General features: G+C 41.2%; 1 protein-coding gene across 2 annotated transcripts in view; it reads right to left on the reverse strand.

Moving 5' to 3' along the window:
- Positions 1-23,634, reverse strand: part of gpm6bb (glycoprotein M6Bb) — a 33,044-nt gene that overhangs the window by 3,410 nt on the left and 6,000 nt on the right. For both annotated transcript variants that reach the window (XM_042426999.1, XM_042427000.1), the window contains exons 2-6: positions 3,327-3,513; positions 2,433-2,589; positions 2,002-2,170; positions 1,190-1,263; positions 177-242 (exon numbers count right to left, since the gene is read on the reverse strand). In XM_042426999.1, coding sequence (XP_042282933.1) covers positions 177-242; positions 1,190-1,263; positions 2,002-2,170; positions 2,433-2,589; positions 3,327-3,513 — 653 coding nt within the window. The remainder of the gene's footprint in view (positions 1-176; positions 243-1,189; positions 1,264-2,001; positions 2,171-2,432; positions 2,590-3,326; positions 3,514-23,634) is intronic.

Below are 23,634 nucleotides of genomic sequence, written 5' to 3' on the forward strand. Positions count from 1 at the left end.
TGGTAAACAGCAAATGGAATTGGAGCTGAGGAAAAGCCTGTGTGTAAATTTCCTTGGTGTAGTTACACAAACCATTAAGTGAATGAGAAGAGAAGCACTTGACACATGATCCCCTGATGCAAACTGTGCAAAGATGGACTAAAGGGATTGGATGGAGAGACTGGAGAGCTGCTTACCAGAGCGATCACAGTGGCTCCTGCCCCAGCGCACGCTACAATGTACAGGTGATAAGACAGGTAGAACTGGAAACAGACAAGCAACAGTGATTGTTGTTCAGTTTTTTAAAAACATTTGTATTTATGTTGTAGGGCTGTAGTCTCCTGGTTGAGTGGTCGATTAGCTGGTCGATATGCTCTCGTCTGACCAAATTCTCATTGGTCGAATAATCGCCGCGTTACCTTCATAAGGAGAGAAGTGCTACATCAGTAGCCTTCCAGGATTAATCCATTATTTCCTGCGGCGGGAGGGACAAACTAACAAATTACCTGTTACCTGTGAAAACGGGGGTAATTTGTTGTATTCAAAACACCCCTGTTGTTTTCACAACTTTGAACTTGCCCAACCTAATAGAGACTGCTAGGTCTAACTGTACTCAATGTTTACTGAACGTCTACTGAATCAGCGTTTCTCCTATAATTATAACAACCAGAACCCCCGCCAGGCCAAAAAATATTTTTTAATGCCAAAAATAACGCCAAATATTAATTAATTCGGAAATCAATAGCATTTGGGAGCCTCTGTGCAGCGCTGTTCTGAAACGTGAGTCAACCTCTCCCTCGTTACCTAGGAAACTATTGGTAGCATAACTCCGTTTAGGAATAGGGCATTGCGTAATATGTTTACGTAGCAAGTGGGAAAGAGCGAGCGGCAGGAAAGTGACGGTGAATGCGAGCGGAGCAGAGGAAAAGGTTAGCAGTAAGTTGTCAGTCTGGCAGTAAATGTACAGTACAGACTACAGCGTAACAGTTATAAATGCTAAATGTCTTGTCTGTTGTTTCCCCAAGCGCTGGAAAAGTAAAGGGGGTTAGCTCCAACAGAGAAATGTGTGGCTGCTGACTTCACTACCCCCCCGAGACTAATCGATTAGTTGAAGATTATGTATGATTTCAGTCGACCAACATTTTCTTTGGATGACTACAGCCCTAGTATGTTGTATGACTGTGTGTGTAGATAGGAGACATTCTCTTACCTCACTGGTGTTGCAGATGTCACCTAGCGTAGATCCACAGGCCTTGCCTGGGGTGGCATTCCACGGGATAATTCCTGTAGCCATGAAATTCAAAGTTTTCCAGTTATACATGACAAATTCATCATATCACATGAATCATGATCAAACGTAACAAGTACAATTCATTTGCTAGAGTCTACTGAGTAGATATCTGCTGAGTACAAAACACAAAAAATATTTTAGAAGTGAAATTTAAAAGGGTACTCCACCAATTTTACACATAAAGATCATTTTACTCATAATGAGGAGTACTACTCAGCCTGTGAAAACTCTATAAAGTGTGAAGTCTGAGAAAATAATTAGGGCTACCTCTGCTTGGGCTTGGAAACTTCAAATTTTAATGGAAAGCCTATGTTACAAACTGTGGCTGTAGAACATAGGCATTTACCAGCCAGGGAGGGTCTAATGAAAGATGCAATCGAGTTGCATTATGGGAAATGTAGGATCCAGTCCTTCAAGAGCGTGCTTTGGACTAAAAGTAAAGATATCTTGGCCCCTGTTGCATTGATTTCTCTCTTGCAAATCATCCAACTTAAAGAAAGTGCAATACTAAAAGCATGCAGTACTCCTTTAAATAACACAAAGCTATGAAAAAATCCCAGTCAACTTTTGTTGTTATTTCTTATCAGTACTGTTAAATTCTGCCTCTCTGATGCTAAAGATGGAGGTGAAAAATAGAACCTCATCTGTGCACAAATAAAAAATAAAATATGTATGTTCAGTCTGTTTCAAAGCTAAAGATGCCAAGCAGGACATATTCTTAGATCTCTCACCATACTGACGAACATCCACGCAGATGGACTCAATGTTGGTGAGGTTGGCCATGGGAGACCTCATGGTGGCACAGGTGGACCACATATTGTAAAAGAGGAAGACTGGCACAGCAGAGAAGCCAAACACACCGAGCCAGGCCACACCCAGAATGTATGTGAGAAACACAAACTGAAAACACAGAGATGGTACTATGTTAGAATAACTGGATAATCAAGAAACTAAATCAGTTGCATCATATCATCATAACATTAACTCCCCGTCATCCTATTTGTCCTCTTGTACCGTATTCCTAATATCCTCATCTTTGTAAGTTTTTGATTTAGTTACATGATATGACACTATTTTTAAGCACTCTACTTTATCTTACATAGAATATTAAAAAAAAAAAAAAAATCAAGTTTAACATGGCGGGGTGGTTGTTTTAACATACCATTCCACTGATGCAGCGTCCGCAGATGGTGGTCTTGAACTCACTGTGCAGTTCCTTGACGGCACTGGTTGTGTAGAAGCCCTCGGCAAGGAGAATGATCCCATACAGGAAGAAAAACGAAGCGATGCCATAGATGACATACTGCATCAGCTGTATTCTATTAAAGAGCAATGTCACACATAAGTTCAGTTGTGCCAGTTTTCAGTCTCTAACGTAACACCTGGAGAAACCCACTATAAATGTCAGGTAATAGCATGATATACTGCTGTGGAAAATGACTTCTTACAATTATTCCATTTTTTTTTTTTTTTGCATGAAATTTTTAAAACATGAGCAACCTGGTCTGATTAATCATAAACAGATGGTCCTGATTGAGATAGTGGCCCAGCTCCCCTAAGAAGTGAGGAGAGACACTAAGCCCAAATGTGGAGATAACAGGTGATACATGTCTCTGGAAATCATCCGCCGAGAGACAGACTGCCTCTGTAGACTTCTTAAATTCAACAGTGCACTCCAAGCCTACGCCAACATAAAACATATGTTCGGTCCTGTCTCTTGTCATTCCTCTTTTATTGCCTGGACTAATGGATGCACAGCAAAAAAAAGTCCATATTAGGACTGTTTTTCAGGATAAGGTGAACATGGGAGACATTATAAGCTAAAAATAGCCTACATGAAGTCAACCTCATTAAAAGTGATAGTTTCCTTAAGTTTAGGCCTCTAAAGATCTCTCTTCAATGTGATGGTTATGTAAGAACCAGTGAGAATAATGTGTAATGGATCCTATTGTGACATCATGGACACAATATTTTGAACGATCCAGGATGTCATCGTTATCAGTTTGACCTGTTTTTCAGACACTGTAGTGCGTACATTAAGTATGAGGTCACTTACACATCAGTCAGCATGGCGTGATCACTGGTGACCTTGGAGAAGTGAGTTTCCAGGATGGTCACCGTGCCAGTGAGAGCCACATGGCCACACCCGCAGAAAAGGGCAACACCAGAGAAGCACAAGATGGTGGCCACCAGCGACGCATACGGCACCCCGCCTAAACATTTGATGCAGCACTCAAAGCAACCTGTGCACAAAAAAAACAACAAGAGAAAAATGTGTCAGTGATGAGTGTTATTTATGAAACAGTGTTTTATACAAAATGTCAACACCAGCCCCTAGTCCCCCATCAGGGACTGTGATTCACTTGTAGGACGGGAAGTCATCTTCAAGAAATGAATATTCATATGACTAATCCATCCATTCCTCGAGCCTTTTCCAGCACATATCTGGCAAGAGGCTAACACCACCCAGGAGAAATCAACAGTCCATCACTGGGCCAATTTAATATATTTGTGACTAATAACGCCAAAGGGCGTTTTATTACTCATCGGGACTCAAAAGACTTAAATGCTTTTTCAGCTTTTTCAAAGACTTATTGGTAATTTACAGATCAAAAGTCTCATACACACATGGCTACAGGAGACAAGTTTGTTCAAAGTAGGTTTCATAAAACCTGCCTGTGGTCTCGCTTGATGCAGCCTGCTTCATTTCAAGATTTCTGAAATGTAAAGCACCAGCAGAAAGAGTAGAACTTGCCATGAGCAGCTGCTGTTTTACAGTCCATACTGCCTTGATGTTTCATCTGACAATTCATCACTACAATTAAAGGGTACTAATGGCCATCCACAGGTCAGAGCAATGGGCGTCTGCCATTCTGTAATGGAAATCAATGACGACTCACAATGAGGGAAAGAAGTGACCCAGATGGGTCTGTCTCATCCGATGTGTTCTTATGCTTTGTGAAATGTAGTCAGTCACTACAATGCACTGTCTGTGGACACATGCAAACAAACCCCAGTGTGCTTTCAATCAGATCCACATGTGTCTGACAGGATGTTGTAGTCATACGACATCCTGGTCAATGCCTGTTTGTGTTTTAAAGCTCTCACGTCTCACCGCAACAAAAAATACTTAAAGCTGCTATAATCAATGTTTTTGATGATTAACAATGAATCAAATGACTGTACATGTGAAAGAGGTCGCTTGTACTGACAAATCTACACAGAATTATCACCCAACTGTGTAGTTCCTGTCAGCTCTACACAGCATTTTAGCATTTTTCGGTTCATTGTTTTGGTTTTACTATCTGCAACTTTAGTGTTTTACTTCCCACTTTCATCAGTGTCGCTTTCAGACACAGGAAGCATCTATTTTCAGCTAAAAGCTCTGACAAACCCCACTGTACTCAACCTCCCCAGCACCAAATGGCGAACTAGCAAAGTTTGCTATTACGGCTGGGCCACACTGCCAGCATGAACCTCGGCAGTGCGTGTGCATCGCTGAACTGCTGCCAGCTCTATCTTTCTACATAGAGTTTGGCTTTGATAATGGCCATCAATAATAGCATGTTTCATATCATTTACTTATACATTTTATTTATATTTAGTTTAGACAGTAAAGGTTAAGAAGTGTGTGCGCAGTTGTTAAAAATAAATAAATAATATGTGAAGTGAAAGCGGCTTTCTTTCTAATGGGCATGGTGGGGTCTGGTTGGGGATATTTCTGTGTCAGTCACATACACTCCAATCCACAAAAATCCCTCCAGACAATATCAAGTTCCCCAAACAATCCACACACTCCGACAAAGAAATCTCCAAACTGTCAGGAGGGAAACTGAGAACAAATAAGGAAAATAACAACACCAAATCTCCGCCTGGAAGCAGGTGAAAAACAGGCAGGAGCCCCAGTTTGAACTAATATCACAGAAAGTGACAGGAGTTGAGAAAAGAAGCTCCATGTTTCACCAGCTCTCCGTACTGGAGTTCCCCCCAGTGAGGCTCCATGCCCCGGCATGCACCGCACAGGCCGACCCGCAGTGCTGACACTTCATGTCTGTGACATATTTTACATACATAGACATTGAAACCATAGTGAAAGGTGTAATGTTGCTGGTGTAATATCAATAAGACTGTCAACAGGTCATTTTCTCTGTCTATTTTTTTTGAGAACTGCACACATCACGCGGGGAAAAACACGCGATGATCTAATGACGATGATCTATTAACATGGGCGCCGAAATGAAAAGCAAGAGGTTCCACAACACACACACGCTGCTCACACAGGCTGTGTGTCCCAGGCGTTAGTCAATGAACATAGTGGAGCAATTAGCAGCTAAGGAGCAAGAAATTTACTTCAGGAGAGCTAGAAGGAGAGTGAATATTGGACTTGCGTGTGTTAGGTGGACACAAACAAAACTTCAAATAAATGCTCCATATCTAAGAAACTGTTTGCTTATGTGTTTGCCATATCAGCTTGTTGCGTTGCCCCAAATTAGCTTAAAAAATAAATAAATGCAGATTTAAGAAGTCCTGTTGGAAATTAAACATGTTTGTATTGTTCCATTCAATTATTACATTAAACATTTGTTTAAGAAAGTAATTTCCTTGAATTTCCATACAATAGAAGAGGCTAACAAGTGATATACTGTATGATTTCATTAATCAGTCATTTTCAAAAGGATTTAGGAGTTTCTGCTATTTATTTGTATTTAGTAGCAAGATGAAAAGCGAAGGAAACAGCAGGCAACATGAGCACATCTTGTGTTGAAGGAAGCGGACCAAGAACTATATTCTACTTGCTTGCCTCTTCCATGAGGCAAAGATCTTAAAAGTTCATCTGTGTTTGTCTTCTTTGCTGTGACAAAGGAAATTAAAACAGATATACTGCTGCCTGGACAATGCTTTTGCAGTGAGACGCTTCATCCTGACTGTTTGTGTAGTACAGGGAGATAAAAACATTTTTGTCCAAGGGTGAGAATAGGAGTTGCCATGGCAGCATGTTAACCACAACTCAATGAGTGCACCCACAGCAGAGTCACTAACTTCCATCACAGCCCACATTTCTCTGATGAGCATGTCGGGTGGGGGGGGGGGAGCTGGGAGTCGGAGCACGGAGCTCCACAGGATATTGAGCCCAGCTGCAAAGTAAATACAGTCCTTTTACAGGAAGCGCTGATCTTATAGTGGATGTCACTGTCTGATCCAGTAGCAGACTACATCTTGGCTATAAATCAACCAGCTCTCACAGTTAGAAGCTGTAGAAGACAGTCTCCCCAGCCACAAAACATAATTTCCTGGCAATGAAGCTCAACCTCCTGAAGAGAAGAAAAGTTTCCATATGAAAAGTGTGGTCACGGTTTATCTCTATTACCAAATCTCTTGTATTAACTGGGTACAAAGCGACAGAGGCAGTAACAACAGTCACACGAGTTTATTATGAATTCATTTGATCAATCAGTTGCCCAAATTATTAACTGTCCGTTTAATTTCAAACTCTGTTTCGAAATGCGTCACTATTCCCATTAGATCAACTGTTTAAAATCAGATAGCACGGCCATGGATGCCTGAGTCTTACTGGATCTGACACTGAGGAAAAAAAATGTCTCAACATGGATATTGTAGGGTTGTCTAAAGCTATAAAGAACAAAACTGTGGTACTACCACATCAGAGCAGTCTATACAGTATTTTAAAAATGCTTCAGATGCTTTGAAATATTACCCTGGCCATGTTACATCCCTCCCCTGGAGCCTGTCACGGAAAAGGTCAGGCTGACATGAGCGCATCTGCTTTGCTTGTCTAACTTGGTGCACTTAAGAGAGAAAACATACATTGTCTTTGAAAGCCACCAACCTGATCGATAAACCATCCGTTTGATTAGTGTCCATTCCACAGTAGTGGTTTGCTTTAGAAGCCATCTATCCATCCAGACTGAGAATGTTGGTTGAACGGCTGAATGCTACATATATTCACTACCGTGGCATGCAAACACAAAACCTTGAACACATAAAGTCGGCACATGAACAAAGACATCTCCCTCTCTCAATGGTGAAACCTTATTGAGTGTTATGCTTAATAACACAATAAATCCATGGTATTTTCACAGCTGGACTATGTTTGCTGGTTAGGATAACGCTGTTCTGGCTGGCTGAAACATAACTGGCTCAAGGAAAGACCTACTGACGTGGTTAAACTATTAGCAATCTCAGAAGTACTACTCTGTTCACAAAGGGCCTCTGTGAAAGCTTTATTCTTGGTATTGGACATCTGAAGTGACTCAAAAAAAAAAAGAAACATCAAAGCCACTCTTAAGCAGTCCTGCGCAAAGTACCACGGGGACAGGAGTCTGCATTAAAGCAAAATCAGTCTCATTCAGTAGATGGATTGAAATCAGATGTGGGATTTTGGAGTAATTGTCTGCGAGATGTTATGTGCGTTCTTATTATTCAATCTATACATTAAATCTAGAAGGCCGCATGTATCAGAATCAGTTCTTGACACCAGATTTGGTTTTAATTTTCTTTCTTTTTGGAAGGAGAGCAGGTAGCTGCACTGTTGGGTTAAAGGAATAGCTTGCAATTTGGGAAATACACTTATTCACTTGCTTGCTTAATACATTTTATCTTGTTTGTTTGATCTGAACAGAACCTGAAGTGTAAAAATGACAATTTGTGGTTTTACAGGGGGTTATGTCCTGGACAATTTATTGGTCAGGTACAGTGACCTCTGGGAGTCTTTACTGTAAAATTATTTATCTTGAAACAAAAAAATCCTTTAAAACATAATTCCTTTACTGTGCATTTATTCAAGAAGAAGTGTCTAGTTTAAAGGATTGCAATTAGGTAGGCTGATGGCTACCAAATTTCATCCAGGATGTTGTAATGTGTTTAAGAGTTTGAGAGAGAAAATAGATAGCCAGTATTGATAAACCTACGATGCAGCCAAGTACAGACTGTTTTCTCTTGAGTGCACTGTGTGGGATTTCATAGCTTACAGGATATTGCACTGCAGACTTTAGCTGAAACCCTCCTCCATGGGGGGATAGCAGTAGGAGCTGGTGACTCTCTAAACAACAAGCGTGTACTAAATGGATCCTGCTGGCTTGTTCGGACTGGAGCACCATAAATGAAAATCACGTTGGGCACCTCTCCCTCTGATGACTTTCACATGCTCCCAGTCCCTGACTAATACTCCTGGTTAGACCTCCAACCACTTCAATACTCTCCACTCTGCTACAGTACATGAATGAGGGGAGGAGAGGGCTGGGGGAGAGAGATATAAAGACAAACAGAGTGAGAGAGTGAAAGACAAGTTAGTGACTGTTTGTAATGACAATGTCAGGCCTTACAGCAGATTCTACATTTGCCACATCGGGATCACGAGGAGAGAAAGAGGAAAAAAAAAGACGCTTGTGTAAGAAAGAGTGTGTGTGTGTGTGTGTGTCTGCATGTGTGACATTGTGTGAAAGAGACAGAAAAAACAACAGAGACCGAGAGAGAGTCCAAGAAGCCCTGATACAAAGAGCCACTGTGTGCAGCCCTAGACTGTCCATCACACTGGACTCTCAGGGGCCATTCAGAACGGCAGTAAAGCACGGCCTCGCTTCTTCCGGCCCACAGGCTGGAGGCCCAGGACAAGCCCACTGCTGAGCTCCATCCTGTGTGCCCATCCAGCACTGCACACAGCCCGGCCACAAAGGGGCATAGCAGCCACTTCACACTCCAGGAGAATCCTGTTTGTCAGAGCATCTCAAATCATCTAATGTGTGAATGAGATGGCTCAGGGTGGCAGGCAAACTGGCAGTGTAGATGAGAGAGAATGGCAGACAGACAGACAGACAGAGGCACAACTAGAAAATAAGGGTGCATCTTCAGCCCCCGTGTCCTGTCACCACAGTTTGCTTGCACCCAGACTCATCATATACTAACCCCTGCAGCTGGCCCTGCTTCATCACCACCCTCCATCCCTCAATAATAGCCATAATGCAAACACAGCTTGTCGTCACCACAGAGCTGAAGTCTTCCAACAGCTGGAACCCTCAGGGGTAAGTATAAATACTTCTAAGTTTTCCCTCGATTCAGTACTTGCGCAGAGAAATGCCAAGTGGATGTGATCTAAAGGGCAGAAGACATTTTGGCAAACATCGTTTAATCTGATGTCCACACCAGACACAAACACACACACATGCCCACAAATCACATGCAAGACAAACATATACAAGCAGCACATAATCATATGTACAAAGAAAGTAAATATGTCATATACAAACAGACCCCCCACACACAAATAAACACACTTGGACACACGCAATTTGTGATGAATACATTGCAACTCTTCCATCTCATCCCTGAGCCCTGCAGGCTTCTATCTCCGTTAAAAACGCCATTCACTTCTAATCTAACATCTAGCCTCATTGCTAACAGATGTGCCTGTTTACAGCTAACGCTAAGTATTGTTGTTTGTTGCTCCGCGGGGGCAAGCTGCCAAAACACCATTTATGAGAAACAGTCTTATTTTCCACACTCTCCACTTTGAGGTGAGCAATACTTAAGATTGCCATAATGGCTATAATGGCCATTCTCGAGGGACGAGAGAGGTCCAAGCCTGCAAATCCGTCAAAAGTAGTCTCACTGTTTACTTATCTAACAGGGGAAACTTGTACTCTGTCAGATAATGGCTGGTGACTGCAGCTCACCCATGGCTGCATGTGAAAGGAGACTGAGGGAGGTGTGTGTATGTATTTATTGACAATAACAGGCAATGATGGCTCATAATTCTTTTATGTGTATATGAGGACAAGAAGAAGGCTAAATATATGAGCGTGGCTCATGTGATATGTCAAGTAAATGATGGGAGAGTACTAGTCAAGTTCAGTTTGTATAGAACAATATCATATACAATGTCTAGATGGGATTTATATGCCCACAGGACCCCGACCAAGCTACTTTCTAAGACATGGATCAAAGTTTCTTGGTGGTCTTGGGGTTTATGGTGCCAACCATATAATCATAACAACCCTTATTGCATGTTATTCTCCATCTTGCAGACATTCTCCCTCTTCCATCATTTCCTCAGCTCTTCACTGTCTACATAAAGGAATAAAAATCTGAAAACTACTTAAAAAATATGTAAATATATAAGTAAAATACGTTGGGAAAAAAACTAGGGACAGATAATTAAGAGAGACCCCTGGGGGTGTAATAGGAGTGGCAGTTGGGAATTTACAACATAGGACAACAGGATTATAATAGGTCTTGTACTAATTTCCAATAAAAGAGGTCCAGAAAAATCAGTCCAGTAAGCCCTGAAACAGTACTTGGTTCACTTGACCCCTAGTTTAATAGTACCAAGTAGTAAAATACAACTAACTAGTGTGTACTGTTCCCCTTTGTAGTCTTGCCAACCAATAGCATTCTGTTTGAACTTTCCATTACAGTTTAGAAATAGACATGCAAATACAGAAAACCCAATTTCCAAGTAATACGGATCAGTTTTTTGGGGGGAAAAATACACACATTTTATCTCTCAGGGTATTTATGATGCATAAAGTGTAGTTGATCGATTTGCACAGTAACAGAAAATTAATTCTGATAATCTGTTAATCGTGGAACATTCATTGGTTCTGGAAACTCAAATATGAGAGTTTGATGCTTTTTTTTCCAATTTTTTATCATAACACTTTTTTTTTCTGTTGGCAAAACAAAACTAATTTGAGAATATCAACTTGGGAAACTGTTTGGGGGATTTTTCACTTTTTAAAGCTTAAACAATCATTAAAAAAGATAAAAAATAATACTTAAATGCAGCCGTACCTACATGTGGTTGTTACCGTCAGTCAGGATTTCATCCAATAAATGATTTACCATCAACATTTTCAGTGGTGCAATAAATAATGAAGCATTTTGTTGGAGCAGGTTCATGTCTGTCAGAAGTCTAATTCTGGAACATAACTCTTCAGATATACAACTTTTAGGAGTTTAAATATTAATAAATTACTGAAATGACCAATAAAACAAAAAAAAGGTTTCAAAGTTATGCCCTTTTTTTCAGAATATTCCATTATTAAATAACCTCTGAGAAAACTGCTTCTGTGAATGTCCAATTTTTAACCTGGAACAGGTGCACAGAGCCGATAGCAACAGAAAAAGCAAGGATTCCCGTTGATTCCCACAAGAAGGTGGTGAGCAAGTTAATGACACTCTCTTTGTAGTTGGCGCAGTCCTCACGGCTGTCTGTTTGTGAGACTGTCTGTTTCATTTATCTTTGTCCTTGCAAGCCCCTCATCCACCTCATTAATCAATAGCCCCCCTGAAAGAACAACTCAAACAAACCCTGGGGATTGATTGATCTACTGTTGATTCTACAATAGTCTCATTGTCCTTAAAAGTGACACTAGCATGATGATGACCAGCGGCTACACAACATCCCTCATGCAGGAGTGTTGTCTGCTGAGAACACCCCACAGACATAACCTAATGAGATCATAAAACAAGCACAAGCAAAAACACACTTGAAGCTAGACACCGACAACAATTTTGCAGAGGCAGTGAGGCACAATCTCCAACTGGAACATCAACACTTATGTGCACACAACCGCTGAAACGGGGAGACTGTGCCGACATTTTAACGATTCATAGTCGCTGCCTAGCAAATTCTACCCAACTATTGTATGGAGTGAAACCAAGCAGGCTGGAGTAGGTTAAAGCCCCAGTAAACACAGCAGTGAAAAGAACTGAACTGGCTCTTTGTGAGTGCTCATTGGTACCTCTTTTGTCCTGCCTCTGGTCTTGGTTTTCTTCTGATGGAGTTTCCATGGTTGTTTTTCTTCCATCCAACAAAAATGCTTCCTTTCAGCAAATTCTCTCTTCCTCTCACCCCCTTACTCTCTCCTCTCTCGCTCCCTCTCTCCTTCCCGCACGTTTCTTCTCTCGCTCTCTCTCGCTCTCTCTCTCTCCTCCACCACTTTCGCTCTTTTCGTGTCACCCTGCCTCAAGAAGGCACCCCTCCGCTGTGTATCACAGCTCCTTTCCAAGATGCAGAGGTCTGAGTTTATTGCACTACCCAGTTATACATCACTTGAAATCCAATTTCACAGGCAAAATGTTCATCTGTTCTGTCTGAACTGCCTGTTTTGGGATTCAGTTTAAGTCAAATTAATGACATAAATCGTCACCCATCCCCTGAACACACTCCTTCCTCTCAAGTGACCCTGTCTCTGAAACTGAAGTAGCACCATGAATAGCAATCCAGGCAAGCTGCCTGGTGAGAATGGGCTTGTTACATCAGAGAGGGGGTTGCGGGTGGGATAGTAGGGACCCTTACTTTAGTAGAATGAATGGGTGAAAAACATAGGCTGGGGCAGAAAGCATATAGACACACAGTCACCTTTCTCTATTTCCCATCTGACCGCAGTCCAAGAGAGAGAGAAGGGGGAAGGGGGTTTGTATGTCCTTGCTGTGGCGTTGTGATGGGGTGTTAGCCCTTCACCCTCTGATTTGCACCATATGCCCTCTCCTCCTGCAGCATACATTAGCAACCTCTGACTGCTGTCTTCCCTCCATCTGGTGACTTCTAACTCACATAAAAAGAACACAGGAAAGAAAGGCAGATCTACATTTCCCAAACAGGGACACAAAAACGCCCTTTGGGGTGATACAAACAACAAAGGAAACAGCATTTGGAAATGGAAGAGCCAGAAAAAAGGGAGGGTAGAAACAAACCAAATTTAAGAGAGGGGTGTTGCTGAGAAGATGATACAGTGAAAAACAACCTGTTAAAACTAACAGAGACAGGGGACAGCCGATGGCGAGAGATGACCAGAGAAAGGGAGACAGGGAAGGAGATCTTGGCTGTGTTTGTTTGGCAACAGCAGGCCGAGGAGCCCCAGGGGCATGCTAATGAGAGAAAGGCCTTTCAGTGACGGGGGGAGCCCTGCTGGAGCGGAGCTGGAGTGGGGTCTTCTCACGGATACCAGACCTCAGAGAGGAGGGGGATCAGCAGGGGAGGGGAGCCTCAGGGGTCAGGGAAGTGAACTTAGCAGGGATCCCACAACAACAAATGCTGCGCTAATCTTCAAGCTTTTTCATCGTCAGCCCTGTAAAACTCCAGGAGAACTGACATCATCCTTGTGAAGTTGGAGACTTCAGCCCATGTGCAGAAGTGGTGGTTGTTTGATCTCTCTATATGTTGAAATATTGCTGATTTAATAGATGTCATAGTTGTGATATCCAGTTTAAATCACACTAGGAGCTCGAGTGAAGCTTCAAAAAGGAGTGGACTTGGATATTTAACCACAAATGCCATTCCCTTAGTGCATAAAACCCAAATCAAAACAATCCACTGTTCCATCTGTAAACCTTCAAGAGTATATGGACAACAACAAGTTTATTGCACACATGTAAAAGGAAATTCAAAACATGTGATCAGAACTGGTCAAACTGTGTTTTTGGACTAACTTTGATGTATTCTAGATTCTAGTATGAGCGAAACACATGCTTTTGATTGGAAGTAATGACAAATGTACCCAGCTATTTTAGTAACCCTTTTGTTTTTGGCTTGGAGATCAAGCTAGCAGAAAATAGGAATCACGCAATTAATGTAAACATGAAATTACATTTTCATGTAACTAAATATAGCAGAATTCAAACATATGTTACTTCTGAGTGCAAATGAAGGCATCATAGATTGGTCACTTCGTCAAAATTGATGAAGTAAGGTTTCTAGACAAGAAAAAAGTCAAACAGCGACTTTGGTGAAAAAAGCTTGGTCAGACCAGTAAATGTAAACAGCTGTAGCTAAAGTCAAAAACAGAACATCTGCATGTATAGTAGGTAATCATATTAAATAAGGGCATTGTCACAATGTTCATGAACTCCCCCTAAAGGCAAATCGTGAATGAAATCTAATCAGTGATTCTCCACCGTGGCCTTAATGCCTGTATCTTCCTCGGACATTTAAGCTCATCTATAGCATCAGATACACATGCATTTATGGTTTTGACATTAAAATGAAGGCTAAAGCCCCCCATGACCTTGCACAGGATATGCAGGTATAGATAATCGATAAGTGGATGGATGTGTTGCAAATCGAACTGTTTCAAATCAAACTTCCATATAGGATCTACTAATGTGGTTCTTGATGGATCCTCCTATACTAACAGCAGTCAGCAGACACAACATTACTCTCTCTACTCTGTAATAGGGGCTTGAGAGAATAGACATATATTATATTATAATAATATACTTATAAATAGATCTAAATATACAGTGTTAATAGGTTGTCAAACATAACTTTATGAGTGGTACATCATCATTAATTCATGCTATAGTGAATAACAGTATCGGTATCAGTAACAAGCTGCAATAATGCCTCATTCTGTACAGCTGCTGAGATGGGTTTGTCCCAGTGAGCAGCCTATTTCACATCACAAGTCATCATTTGATTCATTGTTAATATAATTTTGATTAGTGGAGCTTTAATGGCAATTTAATTACAAAGCCTTGATGTCAAATGGAACATAAAAGGGTTCCTTTCATGACCACAATATTCTTAGATGCATAAAGCGCAAAAGGTTGATTAGACTCAGCTTTCCCAGAAGTACTGTGACAGGCTGAGTGACTGTGGGAATAATCATGAGAACATAGGAGGCAAAGCCTGAGTGCTGCCTGCTCAGCTCCACTGTTGAGACAGCGCCACTCCCCTACTTGAGGACATAATCTGAATGATGATGAAGCTCATACAAATGGAGGGGTTTTCATTGTGGGTCAACCTTTCACGCTGTGAGACTGGGGGCCTGAATGCTCCTCAGTGTTCAGTCACCCGTGAAGACCTGCACCCTGCTTGGCTCACACCGAAGAAGGAGTTCTCAGGGAGAACTCCTTCCTCAGTATAGTGCTTGGGTCTGGGCCGAAGCACTATACGTACACATGTACACACATGTACACACACACACACACACACACACACACACACACACACACACACACACACACACACAGCAACCTGAAAAAGCAGAACTGATCAAGCCAAATGGGTGTGTTAAATGGTTGCAAAAGCCAAAATCTGCTAAAAAAAAAAAAAAGGAGAAGGGGAAGGAATCCAAAAAACTTAAAGCGAACAGACTTTCCAAATATTTCCGGATATTTTATTGCTCTCATGGGAAAAGCTGTAACATTTTATTGTAATATTTGGCATATTACAAAACTGGTGACTGACATTCTTGTAAACAGTCAGTGAATATCATGTACTGCAGTGACATTACTGACCTAGTTTTAAATGCAGGCCATCATAGGTCAATCTGCTCTGTAGCCTATGTCTGCCTTCATGCTTTTGGCATGCCAAATCCAAGTCATTGATTGGTTTACAGAAGCACCGCACAGCAAACTCATTATACAGATCCATTCACTTGTTTGCTGACCCATTTTCCTCTGTGAGACAACAGAAGAACAGCATTACACATTGTGTATGACTTTTGCTGAACATTTCAACATATAAATAAATGTACTGGCATTGCAATTTCACAGTAATAATCTGCAGAACTATAACCTAACCTATAAATACAGCTATTACTGCCATGTAAAAATTAAACAAACCAATCCAACCCATATGAAGGCTCTAGGTTCTATTTCTAGGGGGGAAAAACTCTTTCTACTATGGAAAGAATGAATATGACATTACAAACTGACTGTCCTCATTTGTTATAGCAAGACATGTAGACAGTTAGAGGGAAAACCACAGTGGGCTGACTTATAATGAGTCTCATGCTTCCTTTTGGCACTGTCAAAAAGCTATAAACTAAGCAAAATCCCTATTTCCTTAGCCTGATTGTGTGTCTAAGACTGAGTGTTTGAATAAAGGTTAAAGGCATAATTTTCTAATGGTGTCAGCCATGTTTAAATAAGGGCTTTTCAAGCTTCATATTTGAACTTGAACGAGTGCCTGGGATTTTTTATTGCAGATGCCTGTAACCCTTAAAGGGGATATAACATGCTTTTTATGATTTTCTGTTCATTTATATACTGTTAAAATGTCAGCTTGCTCTGAACGCTCTGTTTGCAATGTTACCTCTAATTCTTCCTCAAACTGACATCGGATCGTTTGCACATGCCCAGAAACGGCCGTCCATTCCGTAGCCTTTGTCGCTAAGGTTGTTCCGCGGGTTGTTCACGTTGTCCACTCTCATATTTCAGATCAGATTCAGGCTCAAACATGGACAGATGGATTTGAGAAGTTGACATTTTGAGTAAAGAACGAGTGAAAGTGAGTGAAGTGAAATCCAACCACTATTGTTTGTTTACATAGCCTCCAGAGCCGGCAGATGTCTCCCGAGGAGCCCAATCAGAACAAAGTGGGCAAATTGTGAGGGGGCCTTAAAGAGACAGGAGCTAAAACAGCCTGTTTCAGACAGAGGCTGAACTGAGGGGCTGCATAAAGAGCCAGTATATGATAAATAAGGAGTTTTTTGAACTGTAAATCATGCAGAGTTATTCCAGAAGAGCCCCAGAATATAGATATAGACCTGGAAATGTGCATGTTATGTCCTCTTTAACTTCAAACAGAACTTGATGAGTAAGAATGATGAGTATTTTTATCATCAATTCATCTCCTGATTATTTTCTCAATCAATTAAGCGTTTCATCTACAAAATGTCACAACTTCCTGAAGCCAAAAGTGACGTCTTCACATAGCTTGTTTGTCTGACCAATGATTTTTGGCGATGATTTTGGTATCACATGAGAAAAGAAATGAACTACATCCTCACTAGCTCCCTACGCGTACAAATAAAGTAACCTTTACCTGAATCCTATAAATCCTCAATCTATATCACAATCAGAAGTGGCCTTCCTTCACCCAACATCAACAGCCCCTGTATCCATTTGTGGTGCAAAATATCATCCCACTGACCAAACACATTGTGATCATGTTGATGAATTTCACCACAAGAGGAAAGCTATTCAGGAACACATAACATCTTGCAGCACGATAGCTGAAACCCAACTTTGCTATTCGATTACAACCATTTCTAACAGAGACATACTTTATGCCTTGGTGTTTCTTCCATTGTACAATTGCCAGATTGAATTTTGAATTCTCTCCACTGTAATCATGAGTGTTTGACCAAACAATGCCCAGGGTATCTGAGTCAGCACTTCTCTAATTGCATGTTTGTGTTACTATCGTATTAGGTCTGGAAATGGAGCAACACTCATGGATGCCTTGCAGCCATGTTTTCCCTCTAAAAATGACTTCACAGCCCTGACTTTCTGGCACATCCACAGCCACTGTGGTCTTGGCCGAAGTGTATTGCAGGGAGAGTGAGAGACACAGATGCTTCGCATTATCCAGGCTTCCTAGCCTACAATTCCTTGGAAACTGCCGCCATGGCTTGGCTGGACAGAAAACTAACGCAATACCAAAACCTAAAGACTATGAATTTCATAATTTTATTCTGGAGTCAAATGAGCAATTCTGTGCCAGGAAATAAAAACATAAACCTTGAAGAGAGTAAAACACATAATAGAGGGAGAGGAGTGGTTTACAGTAGTTGTACCGTATTACACCCCATACAGCAGTGGATTTCTGTCATTTTGGAGAAAAGTATTTAATTGTTTGTTTTTATTTCAGTGTGCAAAAGTAGATACTAAATATTTTAATGATGCCTCCGGTCTGGAAGGCTCTTAACTGTCTTTGTGGTCTGCCATGCTTACATTATGAAGTCGATGAACCAGCCAAGAGGTACTGCAAGACAAGACCTCTCCATTATAGAGTTAGAATAATGCTAGATAATAACCTCATGTCCTTTCAATTTATAATGTTATAATGCTTTGCCAAGAAATCGAGAATAATGAGAGTACTCTTCCACCCATGAATAGTTTTCTGTATGAAAAATGAACCTATTTTTCAGATCACGGGATCATTCAGCAATTTGTCTGGAATAGAAACCTCATGAGAGATTGTTTGTTGGAAAAAAGTCCATATTATTAGTAGGTCAGCACTCGATAACCAAAATGTCTATGAATCACACATACTGAGGGCAACAGTTACAAAAAAAACACATTTGTTACTGTAATATACTATAATTGTCAGAGAAAAATTACCCAATTTCTGTGACACTACCTATCTAAGGGTCTGCAGGGGGGCAGCAGAAATAAGTCGTAAACACCAGTGTTTCCCCTGTATTCATTCAGCAGCGGCACACCACCGCTGCAAAATTATGAGCGCCGCTGCTAAAATTTCAGACGATCATTAATATCAACGGGCTAGTAATGATTTTCACTCGCACACTGTGTGAGCACAATAACACCATGCGTTATTGTGGATTTTTTTTAGTCATCCTCCCTCTCTTCGTTCTTCAAAGGACATCTATGTGGAAGGTACAAGAGTAGCGTAGCTTCGTTAAGGAATAAGGCAGTGCGTGTGTGTGTGTAGTGTGTGTATAAATGTGCGTGTGTAGTTGCGTGAGCGCAGAGGGTGAGCGGCAGAAACATGACGTGAACACGAGCGGAGCAGAGGGAAAGTTTAGCAGTAAGTTGTCAATCTGGCAGTAAATGTACAGTACAGACTGTTTGTCAGTTAATAAATGCTGTAGCTCCTAAAGACAAAGAAAATACTCCTCATCTATCAAAGGGGGTTAGCCCCGAAGTTAGCAAAAACGCGTTAGCTTAACTTGACCAGGCTAACTTAAGGTGAACTCACTTTTAAGGTGAACCAGCAATTCTCATTTTAGTGTCAATGTCAGACGCTCTTTAACAGAGAACGGAGAAATGTTTGGCTGATGAGTCTCTGTCTTGAGTTTTTCATGCCCCCACATACCCCCCCCCCCCCCCCCCCCCGCCCGCCCGCCCGCCACCGCCGCTCTAAGGCAGTCAACCTAGGGGAAACACAATATTGACATATTGTCACCTTTGAAATTGATATTGATAGCAAACTTGCTATTTACAAATCCAGCTGATGCTGAACAACATTATCATTGATTTGGACTTGTGTTTCTAAACCACCTGATAAGTTCAATCTTTACTCTCTTTTCAGCTCTGTTTTTGGTCTCCACCACCCTCTGGGCAATATCTGGCTCTTCACCTGCTAATTGCTTCACTATGTTCACCAGCTAGTCGCTTAAACTGTTTGCTGTTTAGTGCTGGGCAGGTTGTGTAGAGTTCAGGGATTTTTTTCTCTGAAAATAGCTGTCTGCTGTGACTAGAAATGAGTTTGGTAAGAGCGGTGAAAGTAGATCAAACAGTAAACTTGTGGGTCACAAAATCAAAACAATGAGCTCAAGCTGAGGGGAACTGCAGAGACGGGTGATAATTCTCAGTGGGTTTGTGACTTCAAGCGACCCCTTTCACATAGAAGCAGTCATGCAATCCATTCTTAATATATATTGATTATAGCAGCTTTAATGCTCTCCTTCTTGTGCGTTTAATCATGGCCCCCTAAGGTGAAGATGTCCTGATCTGATTTAAAATATCTCTCTCACTCACTCTCACACACACACACACACACACACAAACACACACTGCACCCATCCTCCAGTCATTCTGACACCCAGTACCTCCTGAGGCCATTTGAAACATATGACAGTCCATTTAACTGCACTAAGAGCACAAATAAATCCCACAGGACTAGTGTTGTTGTTAATCCTTTAAATACAATACCTATGACCGTAAGCATTTTTATATTTAGCTCAGTGAAGAGACCACCGAGTGGCCTTTTATGCTACTCAAGTGACAGGACAGCAGTCAGTATCAAATCATATGGAAATTAGCAGATTATTAGATTTATCTTGTACTAAAGATGTGCACATAAATGTTAATTGAATCCTGAATATTCTGCTGGCAGATGAAGCGATACAAGCATGCCGTCATCATTACTCATTAACTTGAAAAACCTGCTCTTGTAAAATTCCTCATGAAGGCCAAAGACTTAATTGATAGCATTATAAATATTCTTTTAGACATTGTTATTAAGTGTCCTATAATGCAAACACTGAAGTTCATCTGATTTAGCACCAAATTTATCTAAAAGCTAGTTATTTATAAGAAGGCATTCTGCTACTGGACTAATGTTACAATGGAAAGTCTAGCAACGCAATAGATTTCTAATTTGATGTCTCACACTCCATTGTCTGTCTTACACTGACAAGGATCTCCACAACTCAAACTTTTTCACACTCCAGCTGCTTTGATAGCAAATAACATGGGGCTGGAGACAGTCTTTCATTTTCCTACTTGTTGCACACTCACACACACACACACACACACACGCACACTAGAGACATAATGAAGCACAGAAACTTGGAGACAGCAGACGAGGCTTTCCAGCTAATCTAGTGGGGGCTTCCCATGAACAGCACCCGCCCTCCTCTGTGTCTCCCCCAGCTGCTGGGATCTCTTTCTCTGCATCGCTCCCGCCAGTCCTATTGTCCTCCGCCTCACGCTGCCAACCTCTCACCCCTGACCCAAGACTTTACCCTTTTCAAAACCCTCCAGGTCTGTTCCCCCCAACCCCTCATTAGAAGGAGAAGAAACCTCCTTCATTCAGCGCCAGCCGGTGCTACTCAACAGACCAGCCACTCAGACCCCACCGTGTCAGGATTCATCGTCAGCACTATGACAACAGAGCAGCCGACACGCAGATCACTTTAATGCCATTGTTCCACAAGACGCCCTTCCCGTGTCTCAGAGCCCTGCGTCCTGGGGCTGGATCCTGGAAGGACAGAGAGTCGGCTGCAACCTGAACCTGACACTTCAACCCCTGCAGAGATATGTTCGTCCACAGATTCATGATGAAATCAGTTTAGACATGGACTAAGTGCTTAACAGTAAGTGGCAAATACAGTTCATGACAACAGAGAGATGGAAGCTAATCTCGCTACTGATTCCCTTGTACTCTCCTCTGGCTGACCTCTGTGAGAGTGGGTCAATCCATTACTTTATTGCTTTGCGCACTGATGGGCAGTTCTCCAAAAGTATCTTCTGTGTCACACATTTATGGCACCATTTGATGTGATGCAGCCTCTACATCATTATCAATGTCTAAACATTTACACTCTCACCGATCTATTTTGCACACACTTGATCCGACAAATAGGGAGAATAACGTTGATCTCTACACGACCACCGCTTGGTAACACATCAATCATGTTTCTTAAATCCTAGTGTTTCAGGGTCAGAGCATTAACAGTTTCACTGCCTGTTAATGATAAATAAAACAATGTTCACTTTGTTCTTTTATAAATTTCCTTTTGCAGATACATGGCTTTTAATGCAACAGGACATGTTAGTTAGATGCTATACCTCAAACAATGAAAAAAAAAATGAAGATAGAAAATATTCTTATATTGACTTGGGAATAAAAAAGCAAATATACTAAACATAATCAGCAACAGGAAACAAAAGAGAATTTCAAAGAAACCTGCTGTTAACAAGTTGCACACATAAGACACATCATGCACACATGTACAAGCTTTAACATACTTTCAAAAGACATGTATGTTCACTTTATGTACACAGTTGCAAAAAGTTTGCTCTGTACATTCCAGCTGCTGTGCTCATCCATATAATTACTTTTTCATTTTCCGCTGTGGTCCTTCTATTGTTACAGTATTGTTTCTCATAGAGTAGAGGTCAAAAGCTAAGATGACTTATGAGACGTCTCAGTTGTGTAGTTACAATATTCATACAGCTAACTGATCTCTCCTCTAGTCTGCGTGTGGTTAAGGGGTCAAACTGTTTTTCAGAGAGAAACATCTGGGATTTCCTCCAGCCTGAAGCTGCTGTTAACTGGTATTTTTCTCCTTTCCTGAAATAAAAGCCTTAAAAAACCATAAAGCCTCCATATGCTAAAAGCATCACAAATGATTCAATTACTAAGCTCTATGTGTTCAGAGTATTCCAAGTTTATATTGTTTTAAATCCAATGTTCAGCAATTTGGTCAAATTGAAATCGATCTTCTCAATCCCCAAACAGTCTGTCTATGGGGCAAACAGCCTCCCCAAACACTCTCCCTCAGCTATTGGGTTTCCTGCATCTGTCACTTTATAAAAGCTCAGCGATTGCAGATTTTCATCTGCTTGGCAGCAGTACCTCTTCCTGCCTATCAAGCCTTTCACTGGAGGATAATAAGCAGACAATGAAAACTCTCACTTGGAAAGCTTTTTTTCTTGGGCAGGAAGATAATTCCTGGCAGAAGTGAGCGAGAGTGTCCAGTGGTTTCTAACACTACAGCACTTTCACACAACAACATCAGAAAAGAGGAGTCGTGTGCATTTCCTGTAACATCTTCGATAAGCAACACAACAAGTTGTCAAGAAAAAAAGAAGTCTTCACAGAAGACTTGTTTTTTTTTGTGACAATCTTGCCACATCATTGAATATATCTTAGATGCAGGATTTTACACACAATCCTGAATATGGAGGAGCAGCAAAAGTCATAGGGGGTTACATGGATATTCATTTAAATTCCTGCTAATTCATCCCAAGCGTAGCATTTGGCAGAATCCAAATGGTCTCAGGCTGTCTAGCGTGGCTCTTCATATGGTGAGCATTTCTCATTGGTGTGCTGGGGTACCCCAGATGCTTTTGTCTTATGGTTGTTTAGCAGCTGCGTAAAAGCACTGAGGACAAAGACCTATCTGTGGAGGGTTGAATACACTCGGTTGGCACACAGCCAACAGCTCAATCCTACAGGCTCCCACAGTTGAAAAGCAGACTAATGAATTCTGCTCTCACTCCTCACAGATGATCTTACAGGGAAATTAGCTGGAGGCTCTATTGTTTCTTCTCATTTCACCCAAGTAGTTTCACATCTGAACTGTGGTCTCGAGCTCCCAAATGAGTATCTATTAAAAAAAAAGGAAGTAGTTGCATGAATTCAATCAATCGGAGTCAAATGAGTTCTTAAAATTTGGGAACCTACTTACAAGAAGAGTGCGAGTTAATTTGGGTCTTAAAAGAGATCCAAATAAACAAACAAAAAAAATACTACCAAAATAGAATGAATGGACACATTGTATTAAAAGCACCAACCATCTTAGCTGACGCACCCATTCACCCTCCTCTTTGTTAAATTGAGTGCAGAAAAATGTTGATGTAGCATCTGCGATAATAGAATGAGACACCTGTCATTCAACCATACCTGCCTAAAACATACCTTACTTCTCTTCAAGCCTTAATATCCTATTAATAGTCAATATTTTCTACAAGTTTCAAAAATGTGATCATCATCAAGTCAGCAAACATGTAGCGGTCCTTCAGGCTGGTGTTTGTATGATGAATCATTCATCCACGTCTGAAGGCTAAACTGTTGGCCACGCTCAAAGGCAGGGGGAAAATCCCACCGTCATGGCGTGTTATATCTGACGATCTTTCCTTAA

This window comes from Thunnus maccoyii, chromosome 11 (genome assembly GCF_910596095.1).
Source record: "Thunnus maccoyii chromosome 11, fThuMac1.1, whole genome shotgun sequence".
NCBI classification, from domain to species: Eukaryota; Metazoa; Chordata; class Actinopteri; order Scombriformes; family Scombridae; genus Thunnus; species Thunnus maccoyii.